The sequence below is a fragment of the Cinclus cinclus genome, chromosome 3 (genome assembly GCF_963662255.1).
Source record: "Cinclus cinclus chromosome 3, bCinCin1.1, whole genome shotgun sequence".
Classification (NCBI taxonomy): Eukaryota; Metazoa; Chordata; class Aves; order Passeriformes; family Cinclidae; genus Cinclus; species Cinclus cinclus.
The window spans coordinates 111,843,290-111,865,588 of NC_085048.1; the positions used below are offsets into that span (position 1 = coordinate 111,843,290).

Genomic DNA, 22,299 nt, shown 5'->3' on the forward strand with positions numbered 1-22,299 from the left:
AGCCATCAGTGAGGAAGGGCTGAATGCTTCATCTGAGCACTTTGTACCACTCTTTCCAGGCATCCTTGCTGTATCCCAGAGGTGGGGATATGAAGAAGGGGTCATTGGGGCTGCCTTTCGTCCCCCCTATACCCAAGGCACTCAGTCCCGGTGTTGGCAGTGCTGCAGGGTCTCTGCACAGCTCTGTGCAGCTGGATGTCCAAGAGTCCCAGGAGATGAGGTAAGCCAAGGTGTCTGCTGCTCCACTCTGCTGTTCAGCTCCCTCTTGCCATCTTGTGAGGTTCCTTTGCACAGTCAGCTGTCTCCCATGTATTTAGGCAAACCTCTGTGTATTCACCATTTGGCCCATTTGTGATGATCCAGCTCCATGTCAAACCCCACACCATGTGTCCCAAGAGCAGAGGTGGTGGTGGTGGGGAAGAGGAGGCAGGGCTTAAAAGCACCTGAAGATGGGTCCTCTGCTGGGCTTGGTATTGATTCCCTCTGTAATGTTTGTGGTGTCATTTGGGAGCTGTATTGCACAGCTCTGGATCCTGCAGATCTTTGAATACTGTGATCCTTGACTGGCAACTTCAGCACTGGAAAACTCTGTTTGGCCAAATATTGGATGCTGGAGGGGTGTCTCTGTCTTTACGTGCTGCTTCTGTATATGTCAGGCATAATTTCTCTGTGCCTGGGACGGCGCTGTGAAATGAGAACCCAGCTATATTTTCCGGGTATAGATGTAAAATCCTATCAATGTTTAATATTTAGGTCTGGGTTTAAAACAGAGAGGGCAAGGAGGTACAGAAGAGCTATAGTACTGTACCTGATGGGAAGATATTGGCTTGAATATATGTGAGAAAATGTAGCTGTCAATGTAGCTTATCTGAAGGACAGCAATAATGAAGGAGTCACAAAAATGTCATTCCAACTGGAAAGCTTTGGTAGTGCATTGAAAGTGCAATGTGAATACACTTGCCTAGCAGTTGAGTTGGTAAAAGGCTTTTCCTTCTTGAGAGAGCAAGGAGGTGGAATATCCTTCTCAGGATACTGCCGTGTTCGGACCACATGTAGCATGAGACTGGTACCAGTGAAAGCCACAAGCAGGCAAAGTCAAGCTTTGTCAGCAGAACCAAAGTAGCTGCCCTCCATGCAGACTCGTGTCTCAGCTTGGCAGCTCTTGCTGCTTGAGGGAGGCTGTAGGAGCCCCTTGGCTCCAAAAGAAAAGACAGCACAATTGGGGAGTTATGATGTATGCTGAGGAAAGACTGTTATATTTCAGCTGGAGCCTGGCCAGCTCTGGCCAGTGACTGCAGCAACTGAATGCTTAAGGACAATTAATGAGCTTTGCATCTTGTTGGCTTGATGTGTTGCATTTTCTCCTTCATCAGTGTGACCAAGCTTGAAAGGTTTGCCTGCTGTCATGCTACAACTCTTCCTTCCTTTTTCTTTCTCCCTCCTGATATGTTCTTGTGTTTTCCATTTTCTCCAGGCCAAGATCAAGCCGCAGCATCAAAGAGACGAAGTCTGAACATGCAGGGAGGTACAGGGCATGTTTCTCCTAAAATGACTATTGGAATCTGGACTTGGACATGACATTTTGCACGGTTTATTAAAATCCATTCCTTTAAGAATTTCTTTAAATTTGTTTCACTCCTTGATGGGCTCAGTGGACTCTCCTGGAGTGCAGTCACTGGGAGTGTGCTGTGGTGGTGCAGTGAGAATTCCTCCATTGTGAAGTCTTGAGTGGGAGGAGCTGCAGTGGGACCTTGGGACCCTGGAAGTGCAGTGCAGGAAAAGGAAGCATTCCTCTCCATCCTGCACATGCCTTTTATCTCCATGCAGTGTTTCTCATGTCACAATTTGCAGAAAAAAATTATGCATTTTTCTGGAAATTAGAAATATTCCCACTCATTTCTCTTGCCCAGTAAAGTGAAAACACCTGTCCTTGGGGCAGATTTTCAGCTGAAACCTTTCAGATCCATAGGAGATTGATGGTCATGACCTGATTTTGCTTTAGGGGAAATAGGGAAACATCCTGCTATAGAAATTCCTTTTGAAATTGCAATCATGGTCATGGAAACTTCCAAATGGATGCAGCCTATGCAGGGTCTGAGTTTGTGTTAGGGGTTGGTTCTTTCCCTTTTCCCTCTGTGGAATTTTCCCCATTGTCATGCTAAGATACCTGTTGACTGGGCCCTGGTGTCAAGGGGGAGGGGAGGGGAGGGGAGGGGAGGGGAGGGGAGGGGAGGGGAGGGGAGGGGAGGGGAGGGGAGGGGAGGGGAGGGGAGGGGAGGGGAGGGGAGGGGAGGGGAGAGGGTAACCCTGCGAGATTCAAACAGCCAGAAGTGGAAGCCGAAGGCTGGGCCTCGGCCCATTTTCCCCGCGGAGTTCGGACAAGAAGGACGATTGCCTCCTCTGTCCCATCCCTGCCATCCCAGCGCCGGGAGCCATCCTCCAGGACTGACGCCATGAGCGAAGGACTCTCTCCATCTCTCTTCCCCACCTGGGACAGCGCTGCCATCACCCCCAGTCCTCCTGCAGCTCTGCGGGACCTGCCCAGCAGCAGGGAACTGCAGCTCAGGGAAAAGGTGCCTGCAGCCAGAAAGGGACTGGGACTGAGTTACTGTTCTGTTTGTGGGTAATTTCATAGCTGTTGTTGTTCTTGTTTGTCTTGTTACATATACTAGTAAAGAACTGTTATTCCTACTCCCATATCTTTGCCTGAGAGCTCCCTTAATTTCAAAATCATAATAATCTGTCGGAAGGAAGGATCACATTTTTCAGTTCAAAGGGAGGCTTCTGCTTTCCTCAGCAAACACCTGTCTTTCAAACCAGGACAGATTTTGGCCACCCAACATGAGGCCCAAGGGCATTGAGAGGAAAGGGCGAAAAAGGAATAACAGTTCTTGAGTTACCTCAGTTTTGTGTTAGGTGGCATCATGTTGTCCAGCTTACCATGGTTTGGGCTCCATGTGGCCACAGCTTTATCTCTCCCATTTGCAATCCCTTACTTGAACATGGGTCCTATAACTCAGGCTGCTGTAAGTATTATCCAGTTCATTTTCTGGGCTGATAACGTGAGAAATTCATTGATTTTTAACTTCCTCTGGAAGGTGGGCACATGGATTCAGGGCTATCACACTCTAACTGTATGGTTTTGGGGTTACATTAATAATGGTACATACTGTGAGGATATGACACCAAGAAAAATTTTGTTCCAACCCCTTACACAGTTTTTTGGGTCTGCTCCACCAGCTTTTGATGGGTTCAAATCTCTTGTAAGTAGTAATGATATCATACAGTGGCTGACATTGCTAATAGGCCTTGTAAACCTGTTCTATTTAACATTCCGAGATGAGGGGAGAATGACTTGGATGACAACCCTGATACGTCCCCCAAGAAATAGGGATTCTGCCCCACAGCCTGGCTCTGCCCCAGAGACTAAGGATTCTGCCCCAGAGCCTGACCCTGACCCTGCCCCTGCCCCAGAGACTAAGGATTCTGCCCCAGAGGTTAAGGATGTTGCCCCTGAGCCTGACTCTGCCCCAGAGCTCACCTCAGAAAGGAACCACCCAGAGTGGGTGGGGTTTCTAGTGAAGGAGATGGGCCAAATGCTGAAGGAGTACCTTTCCCCAGCTCTTGAGAAACTCCCCCTGCCTTAAAGAGGGAGAACCTGATGGTGCAGCAGTGGAACCCACAAATGTTACATCTCTCCAGGTTCCAGCTGAACTGCAAGGGCACTCACAACCAGCAGCAATTGCCCCCATGGAAACTAGAAAGTCTAAGGTGAAAACAAAGCACCTGGATTATAAGGATCAGAAAACAGGGTCCTCACAACCAGCAGGGGAGCCAGAGGTTGAGATCATCACAGAGTCCCTGTCATACGAGAGTCTCCGTAATCTGCGTAAAGACGTTGTACGAAGGGGCCGTGAGGCTTTTACAACGTGGTTAGTGCAGGTCTGGGACCTTATGGGTACAGGTGTGCAGCTGGATGGTACTGAGGCAAGGAATTTGGGACCCCTGACCCAGGACTCAGGTGTGGATCACGTATTCGTAAGGGAACCAGGCCCCCTTTCCCTCTGGGAGCGGCTTTTAATGAGTGTAAGAGAGAGGTTTGTCCATAGAGAGAGAATGCAAGAGCACCACCGTAGAATGCGCTGGAAGACCGCTGAGGAGGGGATCCAACAGCTGAGAGAAGTGGCAGTACTGGAGATACTCTTTGGGAGGAGTGGACAACATGACAATGACCCCGACAAGGTCAGGTGCACAGGGCAGATGTTGTGGAATCTGGCACACCTGGGGCCATCTCAATACACCACATTCATTGCAGCCATTAATGCTGACACCAACCACGAGACAGTGGGTTCTGTTGCCAATAAGCTCAGAAATTTTGAGAGTATAATGAATGGCCCAATGCAGGCTCAGGTCTGTGCCGTGATTAGGGAACTCAGAGAGGAGTTTAAGGAGGAGATAAGTGGGGTGAGGGAAGAGATGAGGAAGGTCAGTGCAGCACCAGTGCGAGTCACAGATGCCAGAGTTAGAGCCCAACGTCCCCCAGGTAGGGAGAGAGGGTACACCCACGAGCTGACCTGTGGTTCTTTCTGCATGACCATGGGGAAGACATGAGAAGATGGGATAGGAAACCCACTTCTGCCCTGGCAGCACCGGTGCGTCAACTCAGGGAGGGAAACACTAACCAAGGGAGCTCCACTAAAGTGAAGGTAGCCTCAACTTCCCATAACCAAGATGCAGGGTACCACAAAAGGGAGGATGATTTGTCAGATCCCCTTGAGGGAACTTCCAATATGTATGCCCAGGAAGGAAATAATAACCAGTGCTAGAGGGGCCCTGCCTCTAGCCAGGGAGAGGCACGGGAAAACCGGGTCTTTTGGATGGTGTGGATCCGATGGCCTGGCACATCAGAGCCATAAAAACATAGGGCATTAGTTGATACTGGTTCACAGTGCACCCTAATACCATCAGAACATGTGGGGGAAGAGCCTGTTTCTATTGCTGGGGTGGTGGGGGGATCACAGGAATTGACTTTGCTGGAGGCTGAGGTGAGCCTGACTGGGAAGGAGTGGCAGAAGCATCCAATTGTGACTGGCCCAGAGGCACCGTGTATTCTTGGCATAGACTTCCTCAGGAATGGTTATTACAAAGACCCAAAGGGACTCAGGTGGGCTTTTGGAATAGCTGCTGTAGAGGGAGAAAACCTTAAGCAATTGAACACCTTGCTTGGACTGCCAGAGAACCCATCTGCAGTGGGACTCCTGAAGGTGAAGGAGCAGCAAGTGCCAATTGTCACCTCGACAGTGCACCATCGGCAGTACGGGACAAATCGAGATGCCATGATCCCCATCCACAAGATGATCCGTGAGCTGGAGGGCCAAGGGGTGGTCAGCAAAACCCACTCACCCTTCAACAGCCCCATCTGGCCTGTGCGCAAGTCTGACAGAGAATGGAGATTGACTGTGGACTATCATGCATTGAATGAAGTGACTCCACCGCTGAACGCTGCCGTGCCGGACATGCTGGAACTCCAGTACGAGCTGGAGTCCAAGGCAGCAAAGTGGTACGCCACCATTGACATTGCCAATGCATTTTTCTCCATTCCTCTGGCAGCAGAGTGCAGGTCTCCGTTTGCTTTCACCTGGAGGGGCGTGCAGTACACCTGGAACCGACTGCCCCAGGGGTGGAAACACAGCCCCACCATCTGCCATGGACTGATCCAGGCTGCACTGGAAAAGGGTGAAGCTCCAGAACATCTGCAATACATTGATGACATCATTGTGTGGAGGAACAGGGCAATGGAAGTATTTGAGAAAGGAGAGAAGATCATCCAAATTCTGCTGGGAGCTGGTTTTGCCATCAAGAGGAGCAAAGTCAAAGGTCCTGCCCGAGAGATCCAGTTCCTGGGAGTAAAGTGGCAAGATGGGCGGCGCCAAATCCCCACTGAGGTCATCAATAAGATCACCGCGACGTCTCCACCAACCAACAAGAAGGAAACACAAGCTTTCCTAGGTGCCATAGGCTTTTGGAGAATGCACATTCCTGAGTACAGCCAGATCATCAGCCCTCTCTACCTGGTCACCCGGAAGAATGAATTCCACTGGGGCCCTGAGCAGTAGCAAGCCTTTGCCCAGATCAAGCAGGAGATTGCTCATGCGGTAGCCCTCGGCCCAGTCAGGACAGGACCAGAGGTGAAGAATGTGCTCTACTCTGCAGCCGGGAACAAGGGCTTGTCCTGGAGCCTTTGGCAGAAGGTACCTGGTGAGACCCGAGGCCGACCTCTGGGATTCTGGAGCCGAAGTTACAGAGGGTCTGAAGCCAACTACACCCCAACAGAGAAGGAGATCTTGGCTGCTTATGAAGGAGTTCAAGCTGCCTCAGAGGTGATTGGCACAGAAGCACAGCTCCTCCTGGCTCCCCGACTACCAGTGCTGGGGTGGATGTTTAAAGGGAAGGTCCCCTGTACCCATCACACCACCGATGCCACATGGAGCAAGTGGATCGCCCTCATCACACAGCGCGCCCGTATTGGAAACCCAAATCGCCCTGGGATTTTGGAAATAATTACAAACTGGCCAGAAGGTGAAAATTTTGGTCTTGCCGATGAAGAGGAGCAAGAACAAGTGACCCGGGCTGATGAAGCCCCGCCATACAACCAACTGCCAGCAGATGAAACTCACTACGCTCTTTTCACTGACGGTTCCTGTCGCATCGTGGGGATGAACCGGAAGTGGAAAGCAGCCGTATGGAGCCCCACACGACAAGTTGCACAAGCTACTGAAGGAGAAGGTGGATCAAGTCAACTTGCTGAACTCAAAGCCATTCAGCTGGCCCTGGACATTGCTGAAAGAGAGAAGTGGCCAAAGCTTTACCTTTTCACTGATTCATGGATGGTAGCCAATGCTCTGTGGGGTTGGCTGGAAAGATGGAAAAAAGCTAACTGGCAACGTAGGGGAAAACCAATCTGGGCTGCTGATGAGTGGAAAGACATTGCCACTCAGGTAGAGAAGCTACCCGTAAAAGTCCGTTATGTAGATGCCCATGTCCCCAAGAGTCGGGCTAATGAGGAGCACCGACACAATGAGCAAGTAGATCAGGCTGCAAGGATAGAGGTGTCACAGATAGACTTAGACTGGCAACATAAGGGAGAATTGTTCCTGGCTCGATGGGCCCACGATGCCTCAGGTCATCAAGGCAGAGATGCTACCTATAAGTGGGCACGAGACCGAGGGGTGGATCTCACCATGGACAGTATTTCCCAGGTTATCCATGACTGTGAGACGTGTGCTGCCATCAGGCAAGCCAAGCGAGTGAAGCCCCTCTGGTATGGGGGGCGGTGGTCCAAATATAAGTATGGGGAGGCCTGGCAGATTGATTACATCACACTGCCTCAGACACACCAAGGCAAGCGCTATGTGCTGACCATGGTGGAAGCCACCACTGGATGGTTGGAGACCTACCCTGTGCCTCGTGCCACCGCCCGCAACACCATCCTGGGCCTGGAAAAGCAAGTCCTTTGGAGACATGGTACCTCTGAGAGAATTGAGTCAGGCAATGGGACTCATTTCAAGAACAGCCTCATAAACACCTGGGCCAGAGAACACGGCATCGAGCGGGTGTACCACATTCCTTATCACGCACCAGCCGCTGGGAAAGTGGAACGGTGCAATGGATTGCTTAAAACCACCTTGAAGGCACTGGGTGGGGGGACTTTCAAGAACTGGGAGATTAATCTACCAAAGGCCACATGGTTAGTGAACACCCGAGGTTCCACTATTCGAGCAGGCCCTGCCCAGTCTGAGCCCTTGAGAACACCAGACGGGCACAAGGTTCCAATGGTGCACATGAGAGGTATGCTAGGAAAAACTGTTTGGGTGAACTCTGCATCCAGCAAAGACAATGCAATTCGTGAGGTGGTTTTTGCTCAAGGGCCAGGTTGCACCTGGTGCATCATGCAAAGGGATGGAGAGACCCGACGCATACCCCAAGGAGACCTTGTTTTAGGGTGAACTACCTACAATACTGTGCCTGTATCTGTAACTATATGGATGTCTATAATTTGAAGATTTTAATTTGATGTAGCATGATGGTAGGAGAAAATTTGGGGTGGATAATGTTGGGGGTTGGTTCTTTCCCTTTTCCCTCTGTGGAATTTTCCCCATTGTCATGCTAAGATACCTGTTGACTGGGCCCTGGTGTCGAGGGGGAGGGGAGGGGAGAGGGGAGAGGGTAACCCCGCGGGATTCAAACAGCCAGAAGTGGAAGCCGAAGGCTGGGCCTCGGCCCATTTTCCCCGCGGAGTTCGGACAAGAAGGACGATTGCCTCCTCTGTCCCATCCCTGCCATCCCAGCGCCGGGAGCCATCCTCCAGGACTGACGCCATGAGCGAAGGACTCTCTCCATCTCTCTTCCCCACCTGGGACAGCGCTGCCATCACCCCCAGTCCTCCTGCAGCTCTGCGGGACCTGCCCAGCAGCAGGGAACTGCAGCTCAGGGAAAAGGTGCCTGCAGCCAGAAAGGGACTGGGACTGAGTTACTGTTCTGTTTGTGGGTAATTTCATAGCTGTTGTTGTTCTTGTTTGTCTTGTTACATATACTAGTAAAGAACTGTTATTCCTACTCCCATATCTTTGCCTGAGAGCTCCCTTAATTTCAAAATCATAATAATCTGTCGGAAGGAAGGATCACATTTTTCAGTTCAAAGGGAGGCTTCTGCTTTCCTCAGCAAACACCTGTCTTTCAAACCAGGAGTTTGTCATCCTCTGACAGCACAAGCCCAAAGCCACCTGTGGAATGTTCACAATGACAAATCTCTTGCCTGACTCTCTCTGCCTGTGTCAGTGTTGCAGGCTGAGGCTGGGGGAGGAGATGCCTTCTGCCTCGTCCCCCTGTCCCTGCCTTGCCTGATCCCTGACAAGTAGAATTGTGCCAGACAAAATGCGGTCTCTGGTGCGTCTGTGCCAGCCAATGCCTTTGAGTTGAAAGCCTCCATCAAAGCCTGTTGTTGTTGTTCCTTTGCCATCACTGGGCAGGTAATGATAGGAGAGATGAAATTTGAAGAAAGACTTTTGCTGATGGAGAAAAAGGGATCAGAGGCCGGGTCCCTTTGCGCAGGGTTATTTCTGAGAAATCCTGGGTAGGCTCCTTTGGAATGACTCCTTAATTGGTGATATGCAGCTGGAATGCTTAATGCAGCTAGGGAGAAGTATTGCTCAGTAAGTAAGGTGACAGTTTTGTTGGATTTACTCTGGACTAGAAACGAGCTATGTCATTAAACCTTACCTGCCTTTCTTTTATAACTCAGTAGAACATTCTACAGGAGAAAACAACCCAGTTTAAAGAATGTTATTCCACTCTTATTGCTTGGCTGCTACATGATTTTACCCCGTGTTTAGCCATATCCAAATAATTAGTTGCCTTATATCTAACAGCTCTGTTGAAGAGTATTTCAGAATGTCCTGCCCTCTGCTATTTCCATTTTGAAAACCTTCAGTTGTCAGTGTCAGCCATGATCAGAAATGTTTTGAGGCAGGTCATGTTTATGTTGGGCTTAGGTGTCTGTGCAGGAAAGAAAGCAAGGAATAAACCCGTCAAAGAGTGAAGTAGAGCAAAAGTGAAACTTCTGGATGACCACTTTATTCCCTATAACTATGGGCTTGCAGAGTACTGGGGACATGTAATTGGGAAAGCAAAGCCCTTTTTGCATGTAACATGTAGTGATCTTGATTGTGTACCACCACTTCCTTTGTTACAAAGAGGAATTAAAAAGATCCCCAGAATAAAAAATCCAGCCTAGAACTGATTGGGAGTTACAGAAACAATAACCTGAAATCTACTTTTGAAAACAATCGCTTCCTAGATAGTGTCAAATTCTAGAGACCACTGTGAGTTTCCAACTCTTTGGAAGGAAAGGAATCCTGTAGTAGTGTGGAGACAACGAGCAGCACATCAAGTCATAGAACCCATCTCTCCTGGCTTGCCAGATCCACATTGTTCAGAGAAATTCAAGTTAGTTAGACATTAGTTTCATGAAAAATAAAAAAAACAACTAATCATTTCAGTAGCTGAAGTGCTCTTTGAATTCCCCACTCTTTAGATGGGTTGATTGTAAAGGAGTGAGTTCAATTAACTTGCTTCTTCTCTTGTACCTGTCTACAGCTTCTTCTGAGTCTACAACAGAAACGCAGAGAATGAAGGCAAAGAGCTCTTGGTGTGTGATAGGACCTGGGATGCCTCTGTTCCCAAGGAAACTCGCTGAGGTGTTTGGCATGCAGACCTATGTGCGGAACCCCGGTGTTGGGAATGGAGGTGTGGGCTCCCGGCTGGCTCAGGGGGCCTTGGCCCAGGAGCCCCGGCAGAGGCAGCTGAGCAGCGCTGTCCCCAGGGTCACTGCCAGGGAGGAGGACAAGGGGAAGGACCAGCATGGCTCAGCCTCCCACAGAGGTAAGGTGGGAGCTGGGCCGCTCTGTGGTGGGAGGAAGGGTCTTGTGCCAGCCTGGAGAGCCTGTGCACATTGCCAGGGAGCAGTTGTGCCCTGCAGGTGCCCCCTGCCATGAGCTGTGCTGCTGCCAGTGCCCCGTGGAGCTGTAGGGCTGCTGAGCTGTGGGGCAGGGAGAGGAGCAGGAGGCTGCATGTGCAGCTGAGCCATTGCTGGGAAGCACAGGGCTCTGGGCTCCCTGCTGCCCCAAAATGTTGATCTGAAAGCATACAGGTTTAGAACCTGGGACTACTTTTAGGAACCAGAAAGAAGATGTTTACTAAAATCAGCATAAGGGCAGATAAGAATCTCTGTCAAGAGCAATCTCCATCTCTGCCCTTCTCTATCAAACACAGAGGCTCTCCAGCAACTAGGGGCTGAGGCAGCAGGTTTCAGTCTGCTGATCCACAGAGCAATGTCATGTCTCCTTCCAGGAGCCCATCCACTGGGAGAGGGTCTAGGCATATGTACCTTGCTGCTCTCATGCACCATCTCTGTGCCCTGTTAGAGCTCTGTAATCTGGAACCTGTCTTGCCTGTTGCCAAGCATGACATTTTTGGGCAATTGAAGTGTGCCAGAGATTTACAGGAACCTTTGCTTCCAGTACCAGGCCTCCCACTGAGCCAGCTCAAGGAGATGGATCATCCCAGCAGTCCTGGTCTAACAAGTGACAGAGACCTGAGAGAGGGCTTTGGAAAGGTAAGGGATAAGAACAGGGATGAGCAGACTTCCATTCCAGTGGCTGTTTAGTGCTTGGCCCAAAATGCCTCTGAAAACCATAATCTTCCACTCTTGGGGGTTGGGGATTCTCTTGGGAATATATTTGACAGCTATTTGAGCAATTGCTTGGCTGTTTCCAGTTGTGGAAAAGTCACTGCATGGAGATGGTGCCATGGTCATGCCTGAAGCATTCTTTATATGCAAAGGCCATTTCAGAGAAGTTCTGAATGGCAGATCAAGCTTCACAGGAGTGAGCTAATTCAAAGGGCACCCTCAGAAGCAGAGAAGCAAAATGCTAATGTTGAGTATAAGCAAGGCTTCAAAATAAAAACGGGACAGATTGATGTCTCCTGGTTACCTTTCTGGCTGTATCTCACAGCCCTCTCATTCTCACATTTTCTGCTCCTTAATATCCATGTTCCTCCAAATTGTTTTCACATGACTCCCTCCTCCTTTTGGTCTCCTGGTCTCAGAGACCAAGTCGTTGAGAGTCTTCCAGAGCTGAGTCCTTCAGAAGCCAGGAAGTGACAAACAGCTGCACTTCCTGGCCATGAGTGTTAAGCATCAGCTAATTACCCCTCCTTGCTGCATAATGCACATGGCTTTTATTCTCCTGCCATGGCCTGTAGGAACTGAACTGCCTGCTCATTGCTCATGGGAGCTCTTCCTTTGTCTTGGAGCATTCCTATGACTTCCATGTTTCAAGTAGGGTTTCCTGTCACAGTTGGAGCAGAGTAAGGCTGTGGCACTAAAGTGTTCCACCTCACTGTGTATAATTGCCAAGGTGAGGATGGGAGACATTCTCCTGAAACTATTGGAATGCATATGGAGCTGGATTAATGTCTGTGGCACTCTGTGGACTCTATGCTCCCAATGAGATGATGTGCCTGGTTTGTGTGTCTCTGCTTACAGTCTGTGATGTATTTCCATTGCAACTAGGTTCGTTCTTCATTGTGCAAGTTGGCTGAAAAGAAGTTAGAGCAGAAGAAAACTGAGATTTTTGAGAATGAGATGAAGAAGAGGAATGAAATTTTATCATCCTTAAAGCTGCCTCCACTGAGAGTTGAGCCCAGGGATGCAGCTGAAGCAAGTAAGTGGTGTCTACACTGCTGGTCCTTTTTGAGCTCTTCCTTACCCTCTGCACAGTGTTGCAATCAGACTGGGGGGCTGTTGCACTTGCATCTGAGTGGAAGCTTGCATAGGAATGATTTCCATTTTGCAGAGAAAAACACAGAGGCATTAATTGTCTTGCCCATGGCCTCACTTAGTAACAGAGTATCAGCTTCCCACCTTCACCTCTAAAATCTTTCAGAGTAGAAAATTCAGTCTTGGAAAGTCGCCTGCCCTTCAGACTCTGTTCTGAAGAGCAGCTTCCAGGCAATGTGAATGCAGAAGAATGCTTTTCCACCAAGGTGCAACCTGGAAGAAACCAAATTCAGCACCTTCTGATGAAAAGACCAGAGATCCTTCTCGAGCCACTCCCCTCCAAGGAGCTGGCACTGTAGAGCTGTGCTGAAGCCCTGAGGCAGTGCTTCTGTTGTAGCCCCAGGAGCAAGCAGCATTCCCCAGTGAATCCCGGCTGAGGGGCTCTGGCTGCAGCGCTGTGTGCGCTGCCCCGAGGGCGGCAGCAGGGACCTTCGGGGGCAGCACTCAGCCCCAGGGCACCACCCAAGCTTATCTGCACTTTCTTTTGGGAACTTGCCCAGCCTGCCTCTGAAACAAGAAAACGAAAGCATAGCAACACTGGCTTCTCCTTGTTTCTTAGGGGAAGCATCACTGCAGTTTGATTTTTAAACTGGAAGAAGGTAGATTTAGATTAGATATTAGGTAGAATTTATTTTATAATGAAGGCAATGAAATGCTGCAAGGGTTTTTCCAGAGAAGCTGTTGTTGATTTATCTATGAAGGTGTTCAAGGCCAGTTTACATGGGGCTCTGAGGAACCTGATCCAGATGAAGATGTTCCGTTTCCCAGGGGTTGGACTAGATGGTGGTTAAAGGGGCCTTCCCACCAAAATTGTTGTAGGTTTTCCTGGGTGATTGTATGATCCTTGTCCCATACTAGCGTGCCAGTGTTCTACTTGAAGTTCTTTGGGATAACACAGAGATGTTACCCAGCTCCAGCAAATTTTCTGGCCCTTTCCATAGTGACCCTGTCCAGCACCCTCCACTTACAAGCTCCTCTTTGGTCCCTGCAGGCCTCAGCCAAGCAGCTGTCAATGGCACAGCTTCCAGTGTGCAGAGAAAACACCCTGGTAATGCCTTGAAGAAGAAGGTCTTGAGGAAGCAGGACAAGATGCCCTTACTGCCCACTATGCCCATCATCCAAGAGGAAGGCAGTGTCCCATGCAACTCCTCAGGTAAGTCTGCTCTGTGGCAGCTTTTTCCCATATAGTTATTTCCTTGCAAAAGGAGCACAAAGTGCCTCCTGCCTCAGCCAGCACAACTGGGCTCTTTGGTCAATAGCCTGTCCGGGAATGAGCACCAAATCCACATTTGAGTTCCTCCAGCTTGGTTGTCTTGCCGTAGTCAGTTCTTAGAGATGCATTGGAAAGTTGAGCTGAATAAAGTAGAGGTAAAGGCCTAAGCTCGGGCTTTTGTCCATCCTGATAATCCAAACTACAGCGCTGGTGCCAGGAGACAGCTGTAAGTGCAGAGATGAGCTGGGGGCAGTGTGCCAGGGTGTGCTGACTGTGCACCTACGAGTACCACCACCATCAGTTGACCACTCCCCATCGGGGCCCTCTGCCTGTGCTGTTGTCCGGCTCTGCAGCCAGCTTTTCTGCTATCCCAGTAAGGGTTGTCTCTGCATGGCAGTCAGTGCCTTGGTGCAGTCGTGCTGCTGCTCCCTGAAGCGATCAATGGCTCCTGGCTGCCACCATCCCATGGCCTGCAATTCCAAGAGGAAACAAGCAGTGCCTCCTGTGTCACTGCAGCCAAACACAGTGGCTGCTGGTAGGAGGTGACAGTCAGGAGGGGCTGCCTGGTGCTCCAAGGTTGCCTGTGCTATCATCCCAACTAGGGTGAGATAAAAAGAAGGGAGCAAGGAATAATAATTGGAATGCTCTTTTCTACTGATGCTACTTCCACGTTGAGAACTGACCAGAATTGAGCCTGGGTTGTTCCGGCTTGGCTTGGTGCTGTGGCAGGGCAGCTGCAGGAGTTTCCTCAGGGAGTTGCAGAGTGCCTCAGTCCTCAGGGCTGGGGGAAATGAGGGAGCTGGGACAAGAGAGGCCCCTGGGGGGTTCCCTCTAGGTGTAGCCATTCCCACTGGTCGTCCCTGTCTGGCAGGGAGTGGGAGCTCTGCGGCCTCAGGAACCTGCCGCTGGCTGTGCTACCTGTGGCACTTGGGAGCTGGCACTGTGTGGGCAATGGTCAGGTTTAGCCTGGAGCTGTGCCCAGCTGGGGGGGCTGGGAGAAAGCAAGGAGCCCAAGGAGGCAGACAGCAGGGAGGTGTGTGAGGCAGTGCCAGTTTGCAGCACATGGAAGCCTGGCTGGGAGCTGGGGCTGCAGGCCGCTCCATGGCGGGGTGCCTTGCCCGGGGCTGCAGCGCTCAGGGCTGACCCTCTCCTCACAGTGACCTCGCAGACGGCCACTGGTGCCGAGCGCCGACAGGAGCTGCTCCGTGAGCGTGGGCACAAGGACACAGCCTCTGCTGACCCGCAGCAGTCCTTGCTCCAGGCACTCTCCTGGCTGGGCAGCGATGACTGGTAAGAAAGGCCCCGGTCACTCTGTCTCCCTCTTAGCGTTAAGGAAGCTTACAAGTGGATCTTGCCAGTGCCTCTGAGCCCCGACAGCCCAGAGGGCAAAGGACTCTGCTGAAACCACTCCAGAGCAGTGAGAGGATCAAGATTTGAGAGCAGCCTTTGCTTGGCCTCGGTCTGCAGCTGTGCTCCAGCTGCTGCCGCTCTGTGCTGCTCCCTCGCTTTGCCTGCTGCTCCATGGAGCTGCAAAGGAAGTCTTGAGGGAAGAGAGGAAGCTGTGGGATGAGATGATTTGCTGGCTGAAGGCAGCAGCAGGATGGCAGCAGTTTTGAGTGTAGAGATTTGGGTGCCTTGGGGCACTGGCCCAGTGGGACTGAGTAAGATTTCTCTCTGCTCCCAGTGCTGACAGCAATGGCAGGTGACAGGGTCTCCCTGTGACCTCCTGCATGTGAGTCCCAGAAGCAGCTCCAGGGAGTTGCTCTTTCTGAGAAATGGACTGATTTGTGCTTTCAAATCCCCAGCCTGTCTTTACTCCTGAAAGGCTCATGGCAGAAGGGAAGGAGAAAGCAATGAAACCCTCTAGGAATCTTGGACATTTGAATTCAACTTTTTTCTTCTCACTGCTTCATATGGGCTGGAGGTGTTTAGCCAATACTCAACATGTGTCCCACAATTAGACACAGAGAGAAGGAGGCCCAGAGGTGATAACCCTACGAATGTTAGGTGATGCTGGTTAAGTTTTTGGTGATATTGGTTGTGATGTCAGGGTTAGCATAAACTCACTGTTGGATGCTTCATTCACACAGGGGTACGGACTCCATTCACAATGGGATAAGCATGAAAAATCTGCCACATGCATCTCTTTGTGCAGTCACATTTGCTTTGCAATTCTCTTCTGCTTCCTCTTCCCCCTTTTTGTTTGGTGCCCTCTGAGGTACAAGAGAGCTTCTGCAGGTGTGGGGAGTCCCGGTGACTCTCAGGGGTGCCCGTGGGATCGGTCACCAGCCCTGTGCTGCAGTCCTGATGCCTCACACACCTTTCTGTAGCTCAGGGCTGCCTAGAGCAAGTGCTGAGAGACAGAGTTGTTTACACCTTTTAAATAACATGTTGCTGTAGTGGGCATTGTTTTTGGTAGGGGATTCTGGGAAAAGGCAGAGTTTCAACTGTTCTTTCCCAGGCGTGGAATCTTATGGGACACCCTGCTGCTCCTTTTCTGGGGAATGTGGAGGTGGAGTGGAGTGAGTGAGAAACAAGCCTGGATTGTAGCATGGAAACTGAGCTCCAGAGTGCCAGTGCAGACTTTTATTGCTGAACTGCCTGCTGGGGATGAAAAAGAAGGAAAATGCCCCAATAACTGCCCAAGGGGATTGTGTCTTAGGGACAGGTATAGGGAGGTGACAAGAAACAGGAGCATGACCCAGTCTCACAGCTTCTAGGAAACTGTGTCATAGGGACTCCATGGGCCAGACATTTCAGAAAGGCTGTCTTGTAAAAGAGCCACAAATGAAGACACTGAAACCCCTCTATTTGTCTCTTGGATTTGTGTATGCTTTTGACAGCAACAACATCCTGCGGGAAGGAGCTCCACAATTTCATTAAGTACTCCTTGAAAAGCACCTCCCATTGTTTGACTGAGCTGCCAGCCTGGTAATTTCAGAGGGTGCTGCCTAGTTCTTGGGTGGAGAGAAAAATCCATCTTTTTGGTACTTGCCTTTCAGGGAGATGAAGGAGAAGGGACTGGTCAGCATCAAACTCCTGGCTGGGTCCCATTCAGAAGTCCTGCTTTCAAGGCTTCGTGACATTTGCTTGGCAGTTACCAGTGAGGTGAGAACACTCTTGTGAATTGTGCCCTGTACTTCATACACAGTGTGTAGAGTAGCTATGTGCTTGTTCATCTCCATGTGTGCTCAGAGACTGCCTTCATTTCTCTTTTTAGATCTTGTATTTCTAATGTCTGTCAGCTTTCTATGGGATCTGTGTGTAGATGTAGTTGTATTCACTGGTAGGTCGGGTATCTGACACTCATCTTTGAGTGAGCTGCCATTATCATGAAATGTGCAAATGCAGAAAAAGATACTCTAATTATGTTATTTTCAGAATCACAGAACTGTAGAACATGGGAAGTTGGACGAGGCCATGAGGATGATTAAATCCAGTTCCTGGCCTTGCACAGAGCACCCCAAGAGTCACACCATGTGCCTGAGATTGTTGTCCAAATGCTGCTTGAACTCTGTCAGGCTTGGTGCTGTTGACCACTGCCCTGGGGAGCCTGTTCCAGTGTCCCAGGCACCCTGTGGGTGAAAAAGCTTTTCCTGATATGCAACCTAAACCTCTTCTGACTCATCTTCCCGCTGCTTCCTGGAGTCCTCCCAGTCTGTCAGAGTTGCCTAGATGTGGTGAATGGTGGGGAAGTGCAAGTGCCTGCAAAGGCTAAGGATAGAGCCTTGTGCTTCTGTGGGAAGAGGGACAATTGCAATTGCAGCTATGAGTGCTCTTTGATATTTCACTGCACTAAGCACAGAGGCCCTGGGAAAAAACATGCATCCTCATGATGCCATTAACTGGAGAAATAAGGAGGGTACTTGCTGGGGTATGGAGCACCTAGGGGAGAATGTGCTGGCTGTGACACAGCCTGCACAGCAGGTGCAGCTCCTGCCAAAAGGAGTCCTGAATGACTGTCCTGGCCATAGAGCTCTACTTTCTAATCAAACTGGTGTTTCATGTTAGCCTTGAGATGATGAATCACTGCACATACACCTTCACAGGCCCACTACTATGGAATAGCTGATGCAAATGCTGCCTTAAGTGTTTGTGCTGAGCCTGATAATTATCAAAAGACACTCTCTAGAACTGGACAATCTGGGTAAATTGATTGCCACACTTTCCCCATCTTTGCAATAGGATAAAACATTCAGATGTACCCCTTGCCAATCCTCACAAAAGAAACAGGCTGCATTGCTGCATATTCTGCAACTTCACGGCCCACAGTGTGTTTTCTCTGCATCTGTATTTTTCCAAAGCTCTGCAGATTTGGGGATAAATGGCTGGAATGAGCCTCAGTCTTGCTGCAGCTCTGTGTAATGGGTGCCCTCTGATAGGTTAGCATGAATGGTCTTTCATTTCTAAAGAATTCATATGTAATCTATTATTTTATCTTTCTCAGTGGAAATTGTGGCAAAGACACTGAGTATCAGGTAGTGCAGGGAGACTGAATTCCTCCGTCTTCCTTGCAGACAGTCCTTGTGTCCAATGCTAATTTGAGTTTCTCTGAGGACAGAAGCTTCTACAGGTGTCTGAAGCTGCAGGGAGAAGCCAGGCCTCCTTCCCGCAGCAGTGGCAGGGAGCACGCTCTGGCCAAGGCCTGTGCTGCTGTTGCTCCTTCTCCCTGTGCCCCAGTGTTTGCTCTCCTCTTGCCAGGAGCCGCCACGCCCAGGTGCGGAAGTGTGCGGCGCAACTGCTGCTGTCCTTGATGGAGAAAATTGGAGTCACGAAGCTCGCAGGCACACCCAGGGCTGAGAGGCTGGCGCACGCGGCAGGGACGCTTGCTCAGGACTGCCACAAGGACACAAGGTAACCATCTTCATTTCACCTCCTCACACAGGAAAACTGTCTTGTGTCTGTCTAGAAAGGTAAAACCACAAAAGAGTGGTAACGAAAGGAAATATTAAGTTACCTCACGGTGTGGATAAGGGCCATAGAAGCATGGAATACCCGGAGTTGTATGGGATCCATTGGGGCCATGGAGTCCAGCTGCCAGCCATGTGCAGGACATGCCAAGAGTCACTCCATGTGCCCAAGAGCATGGTCCAAACACTTCTCGAGCTCTGTCAGCCTTGGTGCTGTGACCACTGCTCTGGATTACCTGGGGAAATGACTGTAGTGGGTAAGCTGAGGTTGTCCAGCAAGAAGGAGCATTGCCAACTTCCTGTGATTTGAAGGATTCTTTCCTGAGATCAAAAGAGCTCAGATTTGGCAGTCAAACAGTTTTGTTTGATCTTAGGTGCACAACACAGAGCCAAAATGTTGCCTCATGTTCATCACTGAAAGACCCAAAGCAGATCTTTCTTGTTAACTTAAAACTTTTCTAGAAGTATTTCAGGGCTAATGTATTCAGTCTGTCTAAACCTCTTCTGCAGCTTTCTAGAATGCTGTTGTCTGTGGCTCAATGACCTCTAAATTTCCTCTGGAGGAAAACTGGTTTCCTAGTGGCAAAATCAACCCAAGCCACCCAAATCCCCTTACTTTGATGATTCAATTAATAGCTGCCAAAAATACAGGAGCAACTAGCTGCTGCTCTGCACACATATAGAATAGTCAAGAGGAGGCCTGAGGTGTTTTGTGCTGGATTCTCTGCCAGTTAATGGAAGGCAAATTATTGAGCAATGGCAGCAAGGTACTTCTAATGGGATCTGACAACAAAACAGATGTGTTTCACTTGTTCCCTGGGATCCTTTGATCCCACAGAAGCACACCCACAGTTTCAGAGTGAAATGATATTTTTCTCTCACTTTGCTGAGTAGGTAATGCCATCTCATGCAAGGATTGCAACGGATGACATTAAGGTATCAGCCTCTTCTGTTAACAGGTTTCCTTTGTTTGTTCGATTTCCTTCCTTCCTTCCTGGAATCCTTCCTTCCTGGAATCCTTCCTTCCTTCCTGGAATCCTTCCTTCCTTCCTGAAATCCTTCCTTCCTTCCTGGAATCCTTCCTGGAATCCTTCCTTCCTTCCTGGAATCCTTCCTTCCTGGAATCTTTCCTTCCTTCCTGGAATCCTTCCTGGAATCCTTCCTTCCTGGAATCCTTCCTCCCTTCCTCCCTTCCTCCTTTCTTCCTTCCCTCCTTCCTTCCTTCCATAGGCATTATGCTCAGGAGATGGTGAAGATGTTGATAAATCATCCAAAATGTAAAATGCTTTTGGAGCGATCCATTCCTGCCTGTGACCTGGAAGATATTCTGAGAAGAATAAAGAAGAAAGTAAGTGCTTGGCAGGAGAAATGTCTCCTTTGTGCAAGTATAGCCACAGCTAATAGGACATCAAACATACCTAATCTGTCTTTATCTCATTCCCCTTCTGCTCAATCATTTTGCTCCTGGGAATGAGCTGTTAATCCCCAGCCTGTTCATCTGCAGACCACAAAGGAGCTGATATTCTTAGGGGAAAAGTGGGGCTTTGAATATTTTGACTATTGGTCACAAAGAGGAAAGGGGAAGAGAAGAAAGTGGGTTTACATTTAAGCATAACTCCCCACCCTGCTGTCCCTGCTCTGCTCCCAGTAAAGCAATGAAGTGAGAAAAGTGCTTCTGAGGAGAACAGAGTCTTTGCAAAAGACACTGGAAGCAGTAGTGCCAAGAGAATTTCCAAAACTGCAGCAGATGTCCCAGTCAATCCTAATTACTACAATTACCGTCTGTCTTTTGGGAATACTGCCCTGCTGTCAAGCCCTGTGGAGCTGGAAGAAGCTTGGTGAATCCAGCAGCATCCAGAGGAAAATCATTTGTCTGGGGGGGGACTTTCATTGTTTTTATCTACGTTATAGAAGGGAGCGTGTCCTTTGTGCACAAACAGGGAGAGCGAGTGTTGAACCAAATCACCTTCCAACAAAATTGGCCCACCCCAAAGAGTCCTAATTTTTCTGCTTTTTCCTATAAGATCTCTTGGTGCCTACCAGTTTCCATTATTGCCATTTATGCTCGAGACTCATGAATTGGGGAGTTTAAACTGCTGCTCACTATGGCAGCACCCATAACCTGCCTTGGGCTATTGCAAACAAAGAGTTGGCATCACTGAATCTCTGGTCTGTTTCCTTCTGTCGGTTTGCAAATATTTCCCTAAGCCTTGGTAGCAGTGATCCTGGTTCTAACTTGTGTTTTTAAGCAGACAGTTTCCTATTCTATATTCTAAATGTTGGTGGGGTTTCTCTGTGTCCTTGTAGGGGATGGAAGAGCAGAAGGGTGAACGCCCATGTGTCAAGAGCCCTGTGAAGATGAGGAGCCATGTCTCAAAGAAGCCCCAGGCCACATTTCCTTCTAGTCAACGGTACTGAGCACTTTTGTTAGATGTGACAAAGCACACAACAAGCTTGACATTTCTCTTCCTCAGGAAAATCATTCTGGAGAGATGGCCTGTGCCACTGATTCTTTCCTGTCCTACAAATTTTCTTTGATAAAAAATGCCTATATCTGCATTAATAATATTTGTAGATTGTCTCCCGTAATGATTGTCTTGAAGTCCATGCTGTTTTCAGAGCCTCATGATTCTCTAGCTTGAAATCACAGCATGAGTAAATCACCTCTGGATGTTTTGCTCACAATTATCTGCAGGTATTATCACCAACAAGCCATCATTTGCTTTTATTTTCCAGGGTGAAGTCGACCTCGGATGGACGCCTCCTACACCATCCAAAAGTCCAGGTCACGTTGCCTCCAGCTGTGGATGAAATGGAGATGCTCCAGAAGCTTGATGATCTCCTGGAAGCCAAGGGGTTTGAGACACGGATGGAAGGAGTGGCACTCCTCCTAGACCTGTGCAAAAACAGCCCCAAGCTCATCACCACAAACATTGTCCAAGTATGTAGGGTATCTTCACTGTTCCTTCCCTTCAGCTCCTCTCCCAAGCCTGTAGCAATGAAGTTAATTCAGTCTGTCTTGGCACTACATCCTGCCTTGTTGGGACAGGCTGGTCCCTCTTACCCAGACAAATTTAATTCAGGTCCAGCATGCAGGACAAGTTCTTTCAGTCCAGCTGTATTTGTCTGGCAGGTGCCTATTGATGTTGTTCATCACATGATGACAGAATTTTCCACTGCCCTAACCTTTGCTGTCTCCTACTCCCAGCTGGGTTCAATGAAAGGAATCCAGCCACTGAAAGCATGGCAATTCTTCTCTTGATGAAAAATGGCTTTGAATGGGGAAGAGAAGTATCAGGCTGGGTTGGTATAACCCAAATGTTTTTACAGACATACTTCTCCAAACTCCATCCTGTCTTGCACAAACACAACTGTGGCTACTCGTTTCCATTCTTGTCTCTATTGCACTTGGTAAAGATGGTGTGTAACCTTCTCGGGTATCGAATGCTCATTTCTACATCCCCTCTCCAAACAAGGACATTTTAATCCAGCTTTCCTGCTGCTTGTTCTCTTCACAGATTTTTGATCATTTTGTCCTGAGAATATCTGACACGCACAAGAGAGTGAAGCAGATGGCGCTGGACGTGCTGGCAGAAATGATAGCCATCCTGGAAGATGCCTTGAACCCCGTGATTGTCCGTTTAGTGGAAGGAATACTAAAGAGCCTGAACTCAAAGGATACCGGGGTTCATGCTGCAGCTGTGAAAGCGCTGGAAAAATCCATTTCTCATTTTGGTAAGGCTGACATGGACTCTCCTCAACTGTGTCTCTGCCTC

General features: G+C 49.3%; 1 protein-coding gene across 1 annotated transcript in view; it reads left to right on the forward strand.

Moving 5' to 3' along the window:
- The window catches only part of LOC134042043 (serine/threonine-protein kinase pim-1-like), a 75,908-nt gene extending 74,395 nt beyond the window's left edge, over nucleotides 1–1,513 (forward strand). Inside the window, exon 8 of the mRNA XM_062489116.1 lies at nucleotides 1,475–1,513. Coding sequence (XP_062345100.1) covers nucleotides 1,475–1,513 — 39 coding nt within the window. The remainder of the gene's footprint in view (nucleotides 1–1,474) is intronic.
- Nucleotides 1,514–22,299: the final 20,786 nt, after the last annotated feature.